Here is a 21,057-nt window from a genome sequence, read left to right as displayed (position 1 = left end):
AACGGTGCAAAAATGGAACACTGAGGACTAATATTTTTGGAGAAACTACAGATATTATCTAACAAGACTGAACAATGGCCATTGCTAATTAAATTTTGGACTCACACGCCATTCCAGCAGGAGGCGGTAAATCATCTTATATTAAAAGCGTGAGAATGTGCATGCGTAACAATAAAAAACAAAAAACAAATACATCACAATTGTACACATACCACAATTTGATATGTGTACAATTGTGATGTATTTGTTTTAGTATATTTAGATTTTGTTGTGATTTGGCACTTTATAAGCCGATTAAACTGAATTGAAATTGAACATTTTATTGAGTCTTAAAGTAAATAAATATGAATTTGGTCACTGGATCCTTAAACTTTGTACATAATGAACTCTACATGGTGAATCCTTGATCTCTGGACATAAATAGGAATAAACAAAATCTGTAGTTTTTGTCAAAAGCATTTCCTTTCAGACACTGGCATGAATGTGTTTCCATATATCTGAGCTGACCTTAGAGCTGCTGTGCTTCACTTCAGGATGTAATTTGAAAAGAAAATACAGGACGTTTCATTTTGGGAGGAAAAAAAACATTTTAGTCGATTGTAGTTTCTTGTCTGTATTACATTTGGAAAGAGGTGTCATTTTATTTAAATCGGGGATTCATTTTGAAGTTATTAATTCTGACCGGACTCTGTCTCAGCCGCACAGCGTTTCGAGCTGTGTGAACGGAACGGAGGACGATCCTTGTTTCTTGACAGCAACAAGACAAGAGTCCCAATTAGTGACTTTAATCCACACAAAAGTGACTGACAATATTTTAATGGCTTTGCGAGGGATTAAGAAGCGGCTTGCCGTTTCTGAAGAGCAGTGAATCAAAGAACCAACGAGCTACTGGATCGAAGCATTGCTTCAATGGTTCATGGTTTCAATGTGGAGCCGCGCTGCAGAAATAGTTTCGACTTTATAGAAATAGTTTCCGACTTTATTTGTACGTCCGTATGACTCTGAAACTCGGAAAAATCCGTATAATTTACGGACTATAGGTTGACATGAAAACCACCGAAAAGCTGTGTTCACCGCGGGGACATGTTCGGCTATTCGAGATTATTCAATTTTTTTTTTTTTTTACCGATGACGAACGATGCGTAAAAGATCCGGGCCTGATCCTGTAGAACTTTGTACCGAAAATGTCCATTCAAAAGTTCGGCGTCTTTCTGCATTTTGTTTTGTTGTGCATTGCATAGCCTGTACTTTTCTCGATCCTCGTGTCCTTTTTGTGTGAACTCAGCTATCAGCAGGAAGCAGCAGCATAAACTCGCCCACGACTGACGCTTTCAAAATAAAAGGCAACGAGCAACAGTCATAAAAGGCCAAAAAAAAAAAACCCGCAGCGTTAAGGGGAGGAACAAAATTGTCGGCGATAATGACCTCAATAATTAACGCAACGTTAGCGCGTTAACGTTGCCCAGCCCTAGTAATTTTATTTAGTAAGTTTGATGAAAGTACAAAATATAATTGTAAATATGTTAAAAATACATGAATGATACAAGAAAGTTGTGGTCCATTTCAAAATCAAATGATAAAATAGGAGTAATAATAATAAAATATTATTAATAATACTGATAACAAAAGCAATAATAATAATAATAATAATAATAATAATAACCTTAATAGTAAGAAGCAGACAGAAGCCTACAATGGTATGAAACACCTCACCAAACTAACAAAGACAACTGGAAAACCTGAGGCTGATGTACTGTGACCTAAACTGTCAATAGGTGAGTGATTACACGTGACATGCAGGCGTGCAGCAAGGGAGACAACACAGAGTGAAAAATACAGAGGGAGAAAAGACAGTCCAATCGTGATGGAGGGAAAAAAAATACCCTTGAACACAGTAACAACACTGAATCCTGACAAATATAGGTTCTTCACACCGTGGTGATTCGTCTGACATTCTTGGAGCTTTTGTATGGTTGGCCAGCATCACTCAGTCTGTGTAGAGATAGATTACTGGAGGACACAACATCAGGGATCTGTGACAAACCATCAAATTTAGTGGTTAGAGACATGCACAAGTGTAAGTTTCACACACAACATTTAAATCAAATCAAATCAAATCAATTTTATTTACACTCCACAAAAATATAAACGCAACACTTTTGGTTTTGCTCCCATTTTGTATGAGATGAACTCAAAGATCTAAAACTTTTTCCACATACACAATATCACCATTTCTCTCAAATATTGTTCACAAACCGTCTAAATCTGTGATAGTGAGCACTTCTCCTTTGCTGAGATAATCCATCCCACCTCACAGGTGTGCCATACCAAGATGCTGATTAGACACCATGATTAGTGCACAGGTGTGCCTTAGACTGTCCACAATAAAAGGCCACTCTGAAAGTTGCAGTTTTATCACACAGCACAATGCCACAGATGTTGCAAGATTTGAGGGAGCGTGCAATTGGCATGCTGACAGCAGGAATGTCAACCAGAGCTGTTGCTCGTGTATTGAATGTTCATTTCTCTACCATAAGCCGTCTCCAAAGTCGTTTCAGAGAATTTGGCAGTACATCCAACCAGCCTCACAACCGCAGACCACATGTAACCACACCAGCCCAGGACCTCCACATCCAGCATGTTCACCTCCAAGATCGTCTAAGACCAGCCACTTGGACAGCTGCTGAAACAATCAGTTTGTATAACCAAAGAATTTCTGCTCAAACTGTCAGAAACCATCTCAGGGAAGCTCATCTGCATGCTCGTCGTCCTCATCGGGGTCTCGACCTGACTCCAGTTCGTCGTCGTAACCGACTTGAGTGGGCAAATGCTCACATTCGCTGGTGTTTGGCATGTTGGAGAGGTGTTCTCTTCACGGATGAATCCCGGTTCACACTGTCCAGGGCAGATGGCAGACAGCGTGTGTGGCGTTGTGTGGGTGAGCGGTTTGCTGATGTCAGTGTTGTGGATCGAGTGGCCCATGGTGGCGGTGGGGTTATGGTATGGGCAGGCGTCTGTTATGGACGAAGAACACAGGTGCATTTTATTGATGGCATTTTGAATGCACAGAGATACCGTGACGAGATCCTGAGGTCCATTGTTGTGCCATCCAAGAACATCACCTCATGTTGCAGCAGGATAATGCACGGCCTCATGTTGCAAGGATCTGTACACAATTCTTGGAAGCTGAAAATGTCCCAGTTCTTGCATGGCCAGCATACTCACCGGACATGTCACCCATTGAGCATGTTTGGGATGCTCTGCACCGGCGTATATGACAGCGTGTACCAGTTCCTGCCAATATCCAGCAACTTCGCACAGCCATTGAAGAGGAGTGGACCAACATTCCACAGGCCACAATTGACAACCTGATCAACTCTATGCGAAGGAGATGTGTTGCACTGCATGAGGCAAATGGTGGTCACACCAGATACTGACTGGTATCCCCCCCCCCAATAAAACAAAACTGCATCTTTCAGAGTGGCCTTTTATTGTGGACAGTCTGAGGCACACCTGTGCACTAATCATGGTGTCTAATCAGCATCTTGGTATGGCACACCTGTGAGGTGGGATGGATTATCGGAGCAAAGGAGAAGTGCTCACTATCACAGATTTAGACTGGTTTGTGAACAATATTTGAGGGAAATGGTGATATTGTGTATGTGGAAAAAGTTTTAGATCTTTGAGTTCATCTCATACTAAATGGGAGCAAAACCAAAAGTGTTGCATTTATATTTTTGTTGAGTGTATATAGCGCCAAATCACAACAAACAGTTGCCCCAAGGCGCTTTATATTGTAAGGCAAAAGCCATACAATAATTACAGAAAAACCCCAACGGTCAAACGACCCCCTATGAGCAAGCACTTGGCGACAGTGGGAAGGAAAATCTCCCTTTTAACAGGAAGGAACCTCCAGCAGAACCAGGCTCAGGGAGGGGCAGTCTTCTGCTGGGACTGGTTGGGGCTGAGGGGAGAGAATCAGGAAAAAGACATGCTGTGGAAGAGAGCAGAGATCAATCACCAATGATTAAAAGCAGAGTGGTGCATACAGAGCAAAAAGAGAAAGAAACACTCAGTGCATCATGGGAAACCCCCCAGCAGTCTACGTCTATAGCAGCATAACTAAGGGATGGTTCAGGGTCACCTGATCCAGCCATAACTATAAGCTTTTTCAAAAAGGAAAGTTTTAAGCTTAATCTTAAAAATAGAGAGGGTATCTGTCTCCCTAATCTGAACTGGGAGCTGGTTCCACAGGACAGGAGCCTGAAAGCTGAAGACTCTACCTCCCATTCTACTCTTACAAACCCTAGGAACTACAAATAAGCCTGCAGTCTGAGAGCGAAGCGCTCTATTGGGGTGATATGGTACTAAGAGGTCCCTAAGATAAGATGGGACCTGATTATTCAAAACCTTATAAGTAAGAAGAAGAATTTTAGATTCTATTCTGGAATTAACAGGGAGCCAATGAAGAGAGGCCAATATGAGTGAAATATGCTCTCTCCTTCTAGTCCCCGTCAGTACTCTAGCTGCAGCATTTTGAATTAACTGAAGGCTTTTCAGGGAACTTTTAGGACAACCTGATAATAATGAATTACAATAGTCCAGCCTAGAAGAAATAAATGCATGAATTAGCTTTTCAGCATCACTCTGAGACAAGACCTTTCTAATTTTAGAGATATTGCGCAAATTCAAGAAATCCAAGATTTCTCACAGTATTACTGGAGGTCAGGGTAATGCCATCCAGAGTAAGGATCTGGTTAGACACCATGTTTCTAAGATTTGTGGGGCCAAGTACAATAACTTCAGTTTTATCTGAATTTAAAAGCAGGAAATTAGAGGTCATCCATGTCTTTATGTCTGAAAGACATTCCTGCAGTTTAACTAATTGGTGTGTGTCCTCTGGCTTCATGGATAGATAAAGCTGGGTATCATCTGCATAACAATGAAAATTTAAGCAATGCTTTCTAATAACACTGCCTAAGGGAAGCATGTATAAAATGAATAAAATGTTCCTAGCTCAGAACCTTGTGGAACTCCATAATTAACCTTAGTCTGTGAAGAAGACTCCCCATTTACATGAACAAATTGTAATCTATTAGATAAATATGATTCAAACCACTGCAGCGCAGTGCCTTTAATACCTATGGCATGCTCTAATCTCTAATCTAATAAAATGTTTGGTCAACAGTATCAAAAGCTGCACTGAGGTCTAACAGGACAAGCACAGAGATGAGTCCACTGTCATCTCTTGTCATCATTTGTAACCTTCACTAATGCTGTTTCTGTACTATGATGAATTCTGAAACCTGACTGAAACTCTTCAAATAGACCATTCCTCTGCAGATGATCAGTTAGCTGTTTTACAACTACCCTTTCAAGAATTTTTGAGAGAAAAGGAAGGTTGGAAGAAAGGAAGAAAAAACAAAATGACATGACTGTCCTAAAAATATTCCCACTAAATAGCCCCACTTATGAGTGGAGTCATGGGGCTATGGCTGTCTTTAGATGATCTGCCTTTTATCCTTAAATATGTTTTTTGTTTTACGATAAAGATCGCCGAAATCTCACAATTGTATGACTGTGCATATAAAAATCAAGGCTGCAATATATATGTTATAAAAAAGAAGTCCATATTTGGAAGCCTGCTTCCTCATTGTGACACTCCTGTCCCATTCTCTTGGACAAACAAGGTGATGACCATTACACAATGGAAGAGGGTTTGGAAAGATCAGCTCTTGTCCTTTGAAAGCAACAGTCCCGGTGCGACAGTTCTTGCACGCGATGGTGTCTTTCAAGCAGGAACACAGTACAAGCAGCTGCCCGCACTGTGTCCCATGGGGGAGTTAAAGCAATAAATTTTCATCTGACTGCAATTTTTTTCCTGGCAAAAATCAATGCCAGCAATTCCCTAAAATGTGGTGTAGTGGGGGCACACACTCTGTTTTTCCTCAATAAATACAGTAAACACATTACATAGTATACAAATCTATTCTAAACAGCATCTAAGGAGAGAGAGAAAAAGCATAAAAAGAATGCAAAACCTGAACATAAAGGTACATAAAAGGGTGGTGGGGCAGGAGTGTAGTCTTGATTCTGAAGGGTCTGGGGGTGCTCCCCCAGAAAATTTTTAAAAGAGCAAGTAAAATTTTGCATATTCTGGTGAATTTTAGTGGGTTTGAAGCCCTCTGAAACAAAGAGAACTCACTTCAAACTGTCAAGTAAAAACACATTATTCTAATTAAGTAGGAGCACAAAGAACAGAGAAGGAAAGTCAAACAAACAAAAACTGAGGTAATAAAGTTCATATAATGCATATGTTTCTGTAACACTTTTAAAGTCAGTGAAAAGGAAGGGTAATTCTTTGTCTTCTGTAGTATGCGCCAAAAGGGAGCTGTGTCGCTGGCTGTACAGTCAATAAAATACAAAATTAGGGCCTAAAGCAATTGACAACGTTATTCTGCTGTGCACACAGTAACACTGTCACCTGTTTTGAAAACGCATGCGCACTGAGAAACTCAAAACTGGCTTATTCACATTTAATCTGTAAAATGCTCTCACTCGTAAAACAAACGTAGTGTACCGCAACTTAAATTTCGTCAAAGCCATTTAAAGATATCAGTCGTGACTAGGGATGGGTATTGATAAGATTTTATCGATAACGATACCATTATCGATTCCGCTTATCGATCCGATTCCTTATCGATTCCCTTATCGATATCTCTTGTGAATTTTCGGTATACTAAAAGTAGGCTATACAGGTCTTCTATGTCAAAAACATTTTTTTGAGTCTTAAAGTAAATAAATATGAAATTGGTCACTGGATCCTTAAACTCTGGACATAAATAGAAATAAACAAAATCTGTAGTTTTTGTCAAAAGCATTTATTTTCAGACATTATTGGCATGAATGTCTTTCCATACATCTGAGCTGAGCTCTTGCAGCTGGCTGTGCTATATGTCAGGATGTAATTCATAAAGAATGCAGGATGTCTCATTTTGGGAGGAAAAAAAAACTTTTTAGTTAATTGTAGTTTATTGTCTGTATTACAGCGTTTGGAAAGAGGTGTCATTTTATTTAAATGACTTGCAGAGGGGATCAGAAGGCTTATTTATGAAGCAGCAGTGTGTAGCGGGATGAAAGTCCCGGGTCCCAATTGAAAAGACGTTCCCGCTAACTTGGCTAACGGGGAGTTCCCTTTTGGCTGACCTGGTAGAGGAACAGTCTTTTGTGCGAGCCGCGTGGGTTCGATCCCCACCGTCGTCCCGGCCACGAAGGTCCTGCTGCTTCATTTATATGAACATTAAAGTCACCAATGATCAGAATGTTATCTGCTTTAGTTGACACGTTAGAGATGAACGCACCAAATTCATCTAAGAATTCAGAGTATGGGCCAGGAGGCCTATACACAGTGACAAGTTATATGGCTGATTTTTATTCTTCTGACCTTGGCAATGCATAATGTCCTCAGCAGAACAGAGAATCAGATGCTCAAATGAATTATATCTGTGACCTCCAACAGCTAATAAGCTAAACCTAGATTTATAAATAAGAGCAACACCCCCGCCTTGCTTCGCATCACGAGGGACGTGACTAAATGTATATGCTGGTGGGCAGGCCTCATTTAAGGGGTGGACAGCTGTAGCTTTAAGCCAGGTTTCGCATAACCCAATCATATCTAAGTGATGATCAATAATTAGATCATTAATCAACAATGATTTTGAGGATAGTGATCTTATGTTAATGAGACCCAGACTAAGGAACTCAGTGGGGTTGACAGTTGAACTGTTTGGGTTTAGGGGTGGTTCCAGAGTAGCATATATAAGATGCCTAGAAGTAGGTTTAGGTTTGAGACATTCCATGCGAGTTGTAGGTAGCAGACACGAAATCTTTGATTTTGCTGGAACAACGACTGGGCCATCCTCAGTTTCAACATCATCCAATGTAGTGATGAGTATTAGGTTTGCAAAGCATATCCCTCCATGATTTTTATGGACAGGTCTACGGAAGCAGGCCACAGTCTCAACTTGTTGAATTTCCCTCCCTGGCAGATAAACTGCACTATCACCATAGTGGATTTTCTGCACTAATTTCTCCGCTAAGCTAATGGATTCCTCACCCATATTCGTCATAAGCCTTGCAGGGTCTCTAATCACCTGCTCCGTGGCCTGCTGTAGATTCCTAATGTTACCCCCCCTATAGAGCTCTATGTTTGCAGAGAAGATGGCAGCGCCTTCCCCAGTAGGGTGGAGGTCGTCCGGCATCAGCATGTCACGGCCCAGAACGAAGGCCAGTTATCAATAAAGCTAAAGCTTTGCTGTCTACAAAATTGTGCCAGCCAGCTATTTAACAATGTCAGCCTGCTAAACACCTCATCACTACCCTGGGAGGGGAGGGGACCAGAGACTATTAATCAATGCCAACACATCTTTCTGGCAAGGTCACAAGTCCTCTCTATGTCCATTTTTGTGACCTCTGAGTGCTTCATCCTGACATCATTGGTGCCGATGTGAATAACTATGTGACTATATCTCATGTCATGTTCCTTAGTCTGTCTTCCCTTCTGCAGCATCAGCACCCTAAGATGGGATGTAATGTTGGGAGCTCTGGCCCCAGGAATACATTTAATGTCAGTCGGCGTCTGCAACTTGACTTTGCGGGTGATAGAATCCCCTATCACTAAAGTCCGGCGTTTCGGCCTGGAGACAGGAGTGGAAGTCACTTGTGGGCTCAGAGAAATCACATCAGGCAAATCCAAGGGGGAGAATCGATTCACAGTTCACAGTGGTGAGTGTGATCGGGGTACCACAACCAGGCACCAAGTCCTACGGGGCTTCCTCCGCCTAGCCACAGTTCGAAAGCTGTCCTCCACAGCCGGCGTTTCTAGGCTGATGCTAATGGGCACGCTAGCCGGCCCAGCACTAACCTCATCTGGAGTGCCCATAACATCTAACAGATATGTGAGTGAAAGTGGCATATTTGTCGCACTGTTGGCTTGTCCTGGTCCTGTGGCGCGCTGCCACAGGACCAGGACAAGCCAACAGCCATGCCCCCTGTCCTGTCACAGACCAAGATGTCACTCTGTGATCAGATGAGAGATGCCTCACCTGCGGGGGGGGCGAACCACACGCACACGTGTTTGGGGGGAGCCGACACTCTGACATGCCACATGTGCACTCGGCAACTTCACAGTTATGGGGCACTTAGACAAATTTCACATCCAGCTCAAGAGTCATCATCTGCTGACTGTTTTCTTGATGATAGCGCTAATGGCCACACATTTTCTAAGTGCCATGCGAGCAGTGTTAGATGTTCATGCGTGTCACCTGGAATTTGGCAGACACCTGCCACGAGACGGTTAGATGGGCTTGCACAGCGCACACTCTGCCTTTCAGCCCGCTGATGTGCACATATAGTTGTAGCAACAGGTGTACAACGTATTAGCTACGTATCAGCTACGAATTTACACATTTTGCATACGATTCCTGCTTCATGCACACTTAATGAGCAGTTCGACTAACTTTGCACTATGTGTGAAGGGGCCCTAAGGTTTTGTGCTATGTGATCATACATTCTTAAATTTACCATTATGATGAATGCACAGAACATAAATACAGTACTTCTAACATATGAGGGTTTTATTTATATTTTTTTTATCTGATTAACAGTACTGTTTTGAATAATCAGGTCCCATCTTATCTTAGGGACCTCATTGTACCATATCACCCCAATAGAGCGCTTCGCTCTCAGACTGCAGGCTTACTTGTAGTTCCTAGGGTTTGTAAGAGTAGAATGGGAGGCAGAGTCTTCAGCTTTCAGGCTCCTCTCCTGTGGAACCAGCTCCCAATTCGGATCAGGGAGACAGACACCCTCTCTACTTTTAAGATTAAGCTTAAAACTTTCCTTTTTGCTAAAGCTTATAGTTAGGGCTGGATCAGGTGACCCTGAACCATCCCTTAGTTATGCTGCTATAGACTTAGACTGCTGGGGGGTTCCCATGATGCACTGAGTGTTTCTTTTTATTCACCTCTTTTTGCTCTGTATGCACCACTCTGCATTTAATCATTAGTGATTGATCTCTGCTCTCTTCCACAGCATGTCTTTTTCCTGGTTCTCTCCCTCAGCCCCAACCAGTCCCAGCAGAAGACTGCCCCTCCCTGAGCCTGGTTCTGCTGGAGGTTCCTTCCTGTTAAAAGGGAGTTTTTCCTTCCCACCGTCGCCAAGTGCTTGCTCACAGGGGGTCGTTTGACCGTTGGGGTTTTTCTGTAATTATTGTATGGCTTTTGCCTTACAATATAAAGCGCCTTGGGGCAACTGTTTGTTGTGATTTGGCGCTATATAAATAAAATTGATTTTATTTACTGTGTGTGTGTGTGTGTGTGTGTGTGTGTGTGTGTGTGTGTGTGTGTGTGTGTGTGTGTGTGTGTGTGTGTGAGAGAGAGAGAGAGAGAGAGAGAGAGAGAGAGAGAGAGAGAGAGAGAGAGAGAGAGAGAGAGAGATTACAAACTGACCCAAGCTAAAAGGGGGAAAAAAAATCAGACGTTCTGGTCTCTAAGGGTATAAATCAATAAACTGTAGGTGTAAAAGTGTACAGAGAATTGTGTTGCATTAACTATATTTCTGAGGGTATTTCAGTGCTCACGATTTCTTTTTAACTGACTGAAAATGCATATAATATCTCTGCTTTAAAGATCTCAAACATAATTGTCTTCCATCAGTAGAATCTACAGATAAGGTCATCAAACCAAAATAAAAGATTTCTCATTATTACAATGGAGAGGGGCTGAGCCGAAACTGGGATATCCAACTAGATCCATCAGACAGACAGTTTTTAAACAGGCAGTAGTGAAACACCAGGATATCACACAAGCACACTGTTGACTTTGCTGTAACTGCCGTAAGCTGAAAACAGTGCTAACAGCACGCTGCGGGCCACTATGTGGTTTACCAATTTGAATTCACCCAGTGTGATCAAAAAAGCGTGTTCTTCCAGACCTCTGCTAAATGGATGTGTTGAGCTGTCTGACATCAAGCTCATTAATGGGATGCTACTGGAGGTGTAACAGTGTAATACCCTCCTGCTTTCAAGCACATCCAGGAGGACGTGGCAACCAGTGAGTGTCCCCTGGTCCTCTCTCTCTCTCTCAGCATTTCCCACCTCCACTGTGTCTGGCTTACCTTGTGGATGCTGACAGAGGCCATCTGGCTCCCTGTGTCCTTGATTAGCTCATTGTGACCTGCTTCTGCACGGTGAAAACAGGAGTTTAGCTCAGCCAAACCTTGCAGCCTGCCCTTTCTGACCAGCAACAGACACTTTGGACTCACAGATTCTCACCAATTTTTCACGATAGACAGACAGACAGACAGACAGACAGAGCGAGCATGGAAGACTCCACTGCATTTTTGAGGTGATCCGGATCCAGATTGGCGGACGTCCAAAATCTCTAATTGCTCTTGTTATATCATGTGATACGTACAAAAACAACCATAGCATGCCTATAGTATAGCTTAAAGGGGAATTCTAATATTTTTTAACCTATGGCCTATTTTTATATTGCATTTAGTTCAACTTAAAAAGATTTTAAACTTGCTATCATGGGCTAAAACAGCTTTATGCAGGAAGAGTGTTTGGCAGGCAGAAAGCACCACAGTAAAATGCTTCTCCTAGACAGTGGATACGCTAAAATATGATTCAGCGTGTCAGGAAGTATGTAGCATTTACCTTTGGAGATACACATGCAGATTTACCTCAGTACATGCAAAGAAAAGTTTTAAAACTACTGACTGCAAGAATGACTTGAAGAGGCATTTTACTCTACTGTTTGTGATGGCCCTATACTATACACTTGTTATATATAGTTGTTTCTAGCTCTGTGGCCCTTGAAGGTTCGAATGGTCAAACTTGTTGTGAAAGTGTAGGAACACGGACCCACAACAGGGGGCGTAAAAGAATGGGCAATGGATAAGCCAAACAGTAACAATTTAATGTTGTAAATTGTGCACAACGGAATACAGACAACAACAAGTTTGGAACTACAGTCAATTACACGTTGGGTGACGTGTGGGCAGGCTTGAGGATAGGAGACGCCCGTCCAGAACCGAGCCGGATCCCACACGGCCCTCACCGCCAACGGATCTGAAGAACACCAGAGCCGCCAAGTCCTGAGGCCCCAGGTGGTCACCGTCTCCAGCTGTCAGACCTGGCACTGCTGGCAGAGAACAGAAACAGCACAGGTGAGTGTGAGTACGCACACTCAGTAATCCCACAGTCTGTGTTCTTTTGGGAGGGAGCACCTTCACCTCCAGTCACACACTCGTGCAGCTCCTGTCTAACCACTTATCTGGTTGAGGTGTGAAGCGAAGCCGTCGCTGATCACACCAAACGCCAATCCCTCAGATAAGGCACACCACAGGAAAATGGCTGCAAAGAAGTTCAGACTCTAAGACAGAGTTAAGTGTAGCAGAGAAATTACCTCCAAGGTAGCTGATTTCTCAGCGGGGAGGTGGAGTTGCAGTCCGGCCTTTAAGGTGGTGGTGATGTGGATGAGTGACAGCTGGTGCTGATGACGAGTGACAGCTGTCACTCCCGGTTGCTATGACGCCCTCTCGTGCTTGAAGCCCACACTTCAAGCAGGTCGCCATCTGGTGGTGGTGGGCCAGCAGTACCTCCTCTTCAGCGGCCCACACAACAGGACCCCAACCTCAACGGGCGCCTCCTGGCGCCCGACCAGGCTTGTCCGGGTGCCGCCGGTAGAAGTCGGCCAGGAGGGCCGGGTCCAGGATGAAGCTCCTCTTTACCCAGGAGTGTTCTTCGGGTACCCCTCCCAGTCCACCAAATACTGGAACCCCCGGCCCTTCCGACGGACGTCCAGGAGCCGGCGCACGGTCCAAGCCGGCTCCCCGTCGATGGTCCGGGCAGGAGGCGGCGCCGGTCCGGGGGTACAGAGAGGTGAAACGTGGTGAGGTTTGATGCGTGACACATGGAAAACCGGGTGGATCCACAGCGAAGCTGGCAGCTTCAGCTTCACTGCGGCTGGACTGAGGATCTTGAGTATGGTGAAAGGTCCAATGTATCTGTCCTTTAATTTCTGGGATTCCACTTGCAGGGGAATGTCTTTTGTGGAAAGCCAAACCTCCTGCCCAAGCTGATACGTAGGGGCCGGGGCACGCCGGCAGTCTGCATGGTTCTTGGCCCTCCTCCGGGCTTTGAGCAGGGCAGAGCGGGCGGTACGCCACACCCGACGGTACCTTCTCAGATGGGCCTGGACCGAGGGCACCCCGACCTCTCCCTCCACTAGCAGGAACAATGGGGGCTGGTACCCCAAACACACCTCAAACGGGGAGAGGCCGGTAGCAGACGATACTTGGCTATTATGAGCGTACTCGATCCAGGCCAGATGATTACTCCAGGCCGTCGGGTGCGCGGAGGTCACGCAGCAGAGGGCCTGCTCCAATTCCTGGTTCGCCTGCTCTGCCTGTCCATTTGTCTGAGGATGGTACCCGGACGAGAGACTCACGGTGGCCCCCAGTTCCCTGCAGAAACTCCTCCAGACCTGAGAGGAGAACTGAGGACCACGGTCTGAGACAATATCCGATGGAATCCCATGCAGACGCACGACATGGTGGACCAGGAGGTCTTCAGTCTCCTGGGCCGTCGGGAGCTTCGGGAGGGCCACGAAGTGGGCCGCCTTGGAGAACCGGTCCACTATCGTGAGGATGGTAGTCATGCCCTGGGACGGCGGGAGGCCCGTGACAAAGTCCAGGCCGATGTGAGACCAGGGGCGATGAGGCACGGGCAGAGGCTGGAGGAGGCCTTGGGCCTTGTGGTGGTCGGCTTTGCCCCTGGCACAGGTGGTGCAGGCCTGGACATACTCCCGGATGTCGGCTTCCATAGACGCCCACCAGAAGCGCTGCCGGACCACTGCCACGGTCCTTCGCACCCCTGGATGACAGGAGAACTTGGAACCGTGACAGAAGTCTAGGACCGCAGCCCTGGCCTCTGGTGGGACGTACAATTTGTCCTTCGGACCTGTCCCCAGGTCCGGGCTCCGTGTCAGGGCCTCCCAGACGGTCTTCTCCACGTCGGGTCTGACAGCTCGGTCTTGACCTCCTCTTCGTGCACCCGGGACAGGGCGTCAGATCGTTGGTTCTTCATCCAGGGGTGGTAGGTGATCCAAAAGTCAAAACGCACAAAGAACAGTAACCAGCGGGCTTGCCTGGGGTTCAGACGCCTGGCGGTCCGAATGTACTCCAGGTTCTGATGGTCCGTGAAAACCGTAAATGGTACCAATGCTCCCTCCAACAGGTGTCTCCACTCCTCAAGAGCCTCCTTCACCACAAGAAGTTCCCGATTGCCGACGTCATAGTTCCTTTCAGCCGGGGTCAACCTGCGGGAAAAGTAGGCACATGGATGGAGAACCTTGTCGGACTCCCCGCTCTGGGATAGCACAGCTCCTATCCCTGAGTCAGAGGCGTCCACTTCAACTATAAACTGGCGATTGGGATCGGGCTGCACCAGAACTGGTGCAGTCGAGAACCGGCGTTTCAACTCCCTAAACGCGGCTTCGCACCGATCCGACCAGGTGAAGGGGACTTTTGTGGAGGTCAGGGCTGTCAGGGGGCTAACTACCTGACTGTAGCCCTTGATGAACCTCCGGTAGAAATTTGCAAAACCGAGGAACTGTTGCAGTTTCCTACGGTTTGTTGGTTGGGGCCAATCTCTCACCGCCGCAACCTTGGCCAGATCAGGGGCAACGGAGTTGGAGGAGATTATGAACCCCAGGAAGGACAAAGAAGTGCGGTGGAACTCGCACTTCTCGCCCTTCACAAACAGCCGGTTCTCCAACAACCGCTGTAGGACCTGACGTACATGCTTGACATGGGTTTCAGGATCCGGAGAAAAGATGAGTATATCGTCTAGATATACGAAGACAAACTGATGCAGGAAGTCCCGCAAGACGTCATTAACCAACGCTTGGAACGTCGCGGGTGCATTGGTGAGGCCGAACAGCATGACCAGGTACTCAAAGTGACCTAACGGGGTGCTAAATGCCGTCTTCCACTCGTCTCCCTCCCGGATCCGAACCAGGTGATAAGCATTCCTAAGATCCAATTTTGTGAAAATTTGGGCTCCATGCAAGGGCGTGAACACTGAATCCAACAGAGGTAACGGGTATCGGTTGCGAACCGTGATCTCGTTCAGCCCTCTGTAATCAATGCATGGACGGACTCCGCCGTCCTTCTTGCCCACAAAAAAGAAACCAGCACCCATCAGGGAGGTGGAGTTCCGGATCAACCCGGCAGTTAACGAGTCCCGGATGTAGGTCTCCATTGATTCGCGTCCCGGACGTGAGAGGTTGTACAACCTGCTGGACGGGTACTCAGTGCCGGTATCAAATCAATGGCACAATCGTACGGACGGTGCGGGGGCAGCGTGAGTGCCAGATCCTTGCTGAAGACGTCAGCAAGGTCATGGTACTCGGCTGGCACCGCCGCCAGATTGGGGGGAACTAAAACCTCCTCCTTAGCTGTCACACCGGGTGGAACCGAGGATCCTAAACAGTCCCGGTGGCAGGTTTCGCTCCACTGAACCACAACCCCAGACGGCCAATCAATCCGGGGATTGTGTTTTAACACCCATGGAAAACCCAAAATCACTCGGGAGGTAGAAGGTGTTACATAAAACACAATCTCCTCCCTGTGATTTCCAGACGCAACCAATGTCACTGGCTGTGTCTGGTGTGTGATTAGTGGAAGAAGGGTGCCATCTAGTGCCCGCACCGACAATGGTGACGGTAAGGCCACTAGAGGGAGCCCAACCTCCTTTGCCCATCTGCTATCCAGCAGATTCCCCTCCGACCCCGTGTCCACCAGTGCTGGGGCGTGAAGGGTTAGATCCCCACTCAGGATCGTGACTGGGATACGTGCAGATTTTCGGGGTCTCCCCGCGTGGGTATTGTGACCCACCCTTAGCCCAGTCTCTAAGGACGAGTGCTGCTGTTTTGACCATTTGGGGCATTCTTTCTGTGTGTGCTCGGTTGAGCTGCAGAGAAAACACTCCCCACGGATCAGCCTCCTTTGTCTCTGATCTGATCGCCTTTTGGCCCTGTTCATTTCCATAGCAGTGTCAGCAGGGGGAGCTGTCGTCACATGGAGTGCCCTGGCTGTGGAGCGTGGGGAAGTCGGCTCCCTTTCGGACCCGGGAGGAAGAGGGACGGCTTGTGCCTGACCACGCCCTTCGTCTCACTCCCGCCGGTGTTCTGTTAATCGGTTGTCTAACCGTATAACGAGGTCGATAAGCCCGTCTAAATCCCGCGGCTCTTCCTTCGCCACCAGGTGCTCCTTAAGGACCAGGGACAGTCTGTTTACAAAGGCGGCACGGAGCGCAACAGCATTCCAGCCGGCCTGCGCTGCCGCGATGCGGAAGTCGACTGCATACTTTGCTGTGCTCCGACACCCCTGTCTTATCGACAGTAGCATGCTTGAAGCGGTCTCGCCTCTGTGAGGGTGGTCGAACACCTGTCGGAACTCCCTCACAAACCCAGTATATGTCGTTAGGAGCTGTGAATTTTGCTCCCAGAGTGCCGTAGCCCAGGCGCGTGCCTCTCCTCGAAGCAAATTTATAACGTAAGCCACCCGGCTAGCGTCTGATGCGTACATGACGGGACGCTGTGAAAAGATGAGCGAGCACTGCATCAAGAAGTCAGCGCACGTCTCCACACAGCCTCCGTACGGCTCCGGAGGGCTTATGTATGCTTCAGGGGAAGGTGGAATGTGGAATGGAATGTCTGTCTGTCTCTGGCATTCGGTCAGCAGGAGGAGGTGCTGCAGCAGCGCCCTGAGCATGCGCTTCCACCTGGGCGGTGAGAGCCTCCATCCTTCGATTGAGAACAATGCTCTGCTCAGTAACTAAGTCCAACCGAGCAGTAAAAGCGGTTAAGATGTGCTGCAGCTCACCTAACACGCCTCCTGCTGGCGCCTGTGCACCTCGCTCTTCCATTGGCTGTTCAAGCGATGGTTGACGCCCCTCGGGATCCATGACGCTGGCCGAGAAATCCTGTTGTGAAAGTGTAGGAACACGGACCCACAACAGGGGGCGTAAAAGAACGGGCAATGGATAAGCCAAACAGTAACAATTTAATGTTGTAAACTGTGCACAACGGAATACAGACAACAACAAGTTTGGAACTTGTTGGGTGATGTGTGGGCAGGCTTGAGGATAGGAGACGCCCGTCCAGAACCGAGCCGGATCCCACACGGCCCTCACCGCCAACGGATCTGAAGAACACCGGAGCCGCCAAGTCCTGAGTCCCCAGGTGGTCACCGTCTCCAGCTGTCAGACCTGGCACTGCTGGCAGAGAACAGAAACAGCACAGGTGAGTGTGAGTACGCACACTCAGTAATCCCACAGTCTGTGTTCTTTTGGGAGGGAGCACCTCCACCTCCAGTCACACACTCGTGCAGCTCCTGTCTAACCACTTATCTGGTTGGGGTGTGAAGCGAAGCCGTCGCTGATCACACCAAACGCCAATCCCTCAGATAAGGCACACCACAGGAAAACGGCTGCAAAGAAGTTCAGACTCTAAGTCAGAGTTAAGTGTAGCAGAGAAATTACCTCCAAGGTAGCTGATTTCTCGACGGGGAGGTGGAGCTGCAGTCCGGCCTTTAAGGTGGTGGTGATGTGGATGAGTGACAGCTGGTGCTGATGACGAGTGACAGCTGTCACTCCCGGTTGCTATGACGCCCTCTCATACTTGAAGCCCGCACTTCAAGCAGGGCGCCATCTGGTGGTGGTGGGCCAGCAGTACCTCCTCTTCAGCGGCCCACACAACAAAACTAAATGCTTTTTCATCCCAAGTGAAATATTGAACCCAGAACATTTTACAAATATGTAGGCCCCAGGTTCAAAAATATTGATTTTCTCCTTTAAGTACAGTGTTCTGTTAAGTACAGCTTCTGGAAACCATCCTGGTGATGTCATGTGTGACAGTGTTACACAAGAAGTATGTCCAATATTGGTCCTGCGGCATAACAATTTTACCATTTGATTATGGAATACAAATGGACTGTATTCATATCGCACTTTTCCATTTACATCAGAAGTTCAGAGCACTTTACAGTAATGCCTCGCATTCATGTATTCACACACCGATGTCAGGGTGCTGCCATGCAAGGTGCTCACTACACACTGGGAGCAACTCTGGGATTAAGGTGTTTGCCCAAGAGCTCTTAGTGATTTTCTGGCCATACGGGAGTTTGAACCAAAGCTCCTCTGGTTTCAAGCCTACTGCTTAACCACTCGACCATCACCTCCCAAAGATTCCTCCAGAAGATTAAATGCTGTGAGTAATTAACATGTTTTGAATATATCATTCAGGCACTTTATACAACTTCCATTAAATTGAGTTGAAATTGCTCTTGAAAATAAGCAGTTATGTCACAAATATGACAAGAAATTCCATTATAGGCATTTTCTCAACTGTAGATTACAACAACACTGCAAAAAGAGTTCTTACAACTTCCCGTGTTCATGCATATCTTGACAGGAGGCTGACATGATGTTCAGTACAGATCAGCCCAACTCGTGAAAGTTTGCTTAAAGGCTTGCCAGTTAAGAACATGTTCAAACTTTTCTGGTGCTCGGTCAGATTTGCATCCAATTTTCACACCAAGCAGAGAAAGAATCGCTTGGAAATATCAGGAGTTGAGGATCGAGGGTGTGCAAAGCCTTTCCTGTACAATCCCATATGATCACCACCATGGTCAAGGTGTGTGGGAGGCCACTGAGCTACGGGGGGGGGGGGGGGGGGGGGGGGGTTTCCTGACTTTGCAGAGTGATGTGCCTGCTTTGGAGGATTGGGCACCAAGCAGCTCTGAGGTGGTCAGAGGAAGTACACTCTGTTGTAGCTCAGCACGTTGCAGCACAGAATGACGCCAAACTCCGGCAGGTGTATGAGCAGCTTAAAATGTTGTTTCTTGACAACAGTGCCATCCACAGGAAAAACAAACATGGGTCAGATTATTGTCCTCCAAAGAGGAGAACTCTTTATTCACAAGACTAATGTTTATTAGTCTTGTGTTTATTAGTCTTGAACTCTTTATTCACAATAGTAATGACATGAGGAAACAACAATTAAGGAATGAATTTAAGGTTAAACAAAGAGCCTGTAAAAGAAAACATGAGAGGGGGCAGGCATTAAAAATAGAGCATTTGCAATCAAATAATCCTCACTTGTTTTGGAACTTGATAAATAAGTTGGGCCCGAAAAGGGTTAAACCTATCCTGATGGAAGTGGTGTTGGAAAATGGATCCTCTCTCTTTTCTGTGGACTGTGCTTTGAAAAAATGGGAAAAAGATTTTTGTTCTTTATTTGCTCAAAGTAACTGCCTTCCAGAGTGGAATAATTATTTTCTTGCAAAGAGAGTTGAAGAAAAAAATGTTATGGAAATTAATATGCAGCAAGCGTCTTATTTCCCCAACCCGTACTTAAATGCTAGCATCTCTCAGGAGGAGGTAAAAAGGGTGATTGATACACTTAAACTAAGAAAAGCTACAGGTATTGATAATTTATCTAATGACTTACTTAAAGTGCCCTGTTTATTCCCAATTTTGTGTAAATTTTTTCCATGTGTTTTGAGTACAGCTTAGTTCCTTCTGAATGGTATAAATCCATTATTAAACCAATTCCAAAGTCCCCATATAATGATCCTAGAGTTCCTTTGAACTATAGAGGAATAGGTCTTGTTGTGAAAGTGTAGGAACACGGACCCACAACAGGGGACGCAAATGAACGGACAATGGAGGAGTCAAATAACACTGTTTTTACTGTTGTGAAACAGGCACAACAAATACAACCGATTACAATATGGAGATTGAGCTTAATTACAACGGTGTCGTGTGGGCAGGCTCGACGATAGGAGACGTCTGTCCAAGTCGAACCGGAACCAACCCGATTTCCTCTGCCACCGAACCCCGGGAATACTGGAGCCGCCAAGTCCCGAATTCCCAGGTGGCCACTGCCTCCGCTCGTCGGATCCGGTACTGCTGGCAGGAAACAGAAACAGTCAGGTGTGGATGCGGCTGCACCCAGCAACACGGAGGGTGGAGAGTCCACCTCCACCTCTCGTCAACAACAATCAAGAAATGTAGGAAGGTGAGTACTTATCCAAATTCTGTCTGGTAGTCAGCTGTCCTACAGATAATCAACAAGAATACACTTAAAGTCACACGTATGTGTAGGCTGAGATTGTTACCTCTTTGGTAAGGCGATATCTCGGCAAATGAGGTGGAGATGCCGTCCTGCTGATATACCTCCTTATTGATTGGGATCAGCTGTCTCCAGTGATGGGTGACAGCTGTCATCCTGGCTGCTCCTGTAAGGCGGCAGCGCCCTCCGGTGCCTGGAGCCCGCACTCCAGGCAGGGCGCCCTCTAGTGGTGGTGGGCCAGCAGTACCTCCTCTTCAGCGGCCCACACAACAGGACCCCCCCCCCCTCAACGGGCGCCTCCTGGCGCACGACCGGGTTTGTCAGGGTGGCGACGGTAGAAGTCGGCCAGGAGGGCCGGGTCCAGGATGAAGCCCTTCTTCACCCAGGAGCGTTCTTCGGGGCCGTACCCCTCCCAGTCCACCAGATACTGAAAACCCCAGCCCATCCGTCGGACGTCGAGGAGCCGGCGCACGGTCCAAGCCGGCTCACCGTCGATGATCCGGGCAGGAGGTGGCGCCGGACCCGGAGTGCAGAGGGGTGAGGTGTGATGAGGTTTAATCCTAGAGACGTGGAATACTGGATGAATCCGCAGTGAGGCCGGAAGCTGGAGCCTCACTGCGGCGGGATTGATGACCTTGAGTATCTTGTACGGACCGATGTATCGTTCTTGCAGTTTTGGGGAGTCCACTTGAAGGGGAATGTCCTTGGTGGACAACCACACTTCCTGCCCAGGACGATACGTGGGAGCCGGGGCCCGCCGCCGGTCTGCATGGTTCTTCGCCCTCGTCCTGGCCCTTAACAAAGCAGAACGGGCGGCACGCCACACCCGACAGCACTTCCGTAGGTGGGCCTG

The 21,057-nt window shown here is 47.0% G+C and overlaps 1 protein-coding gene across 1 annotated transcript in view; it reads right to left on the bottom strand.

The window, feature by feature from the left end:
• Window positions 1–1,844: 1,844 nt before the first annotated feature.
• igsf5b (immunoglobulin superfamily, member 5b) overlaps window positions 1,845–21,057 on the bottom strand; it is a 127,417-nt gene continuing 108,204 nt past the window's right edge. The window contains 2 exon segments of the mRNA XM_034168778.1: window positions 1,845–2,033; window positions 11,176–11,240. Of these exon segments, the coding sequence (XP_034024669.1) occupies window positions 1,929–2,033; window positions 11,176–11,240 (170 nt within the window). The 3' untranslated portion in view covers window positions 1,845–1,928.

The sequence above is a fragment of the Thalassophryne amazonica genome, chromosome 4 (assembly GCF_902500255.1).
Source record: "Thalassophryne amazonica chromosome 4, fThaAma1.1, whole genome shotgun sequence".
NCBI lineage: Eukaryota > Metazoa > Chordata > Actinopteri > Batrachoidiformes > Batrachoididae > Thalassophryne > Thalassophryne amazonica.
This window is presented reverse-complemented; position numbering and strand designations above follow the sequence as displayed.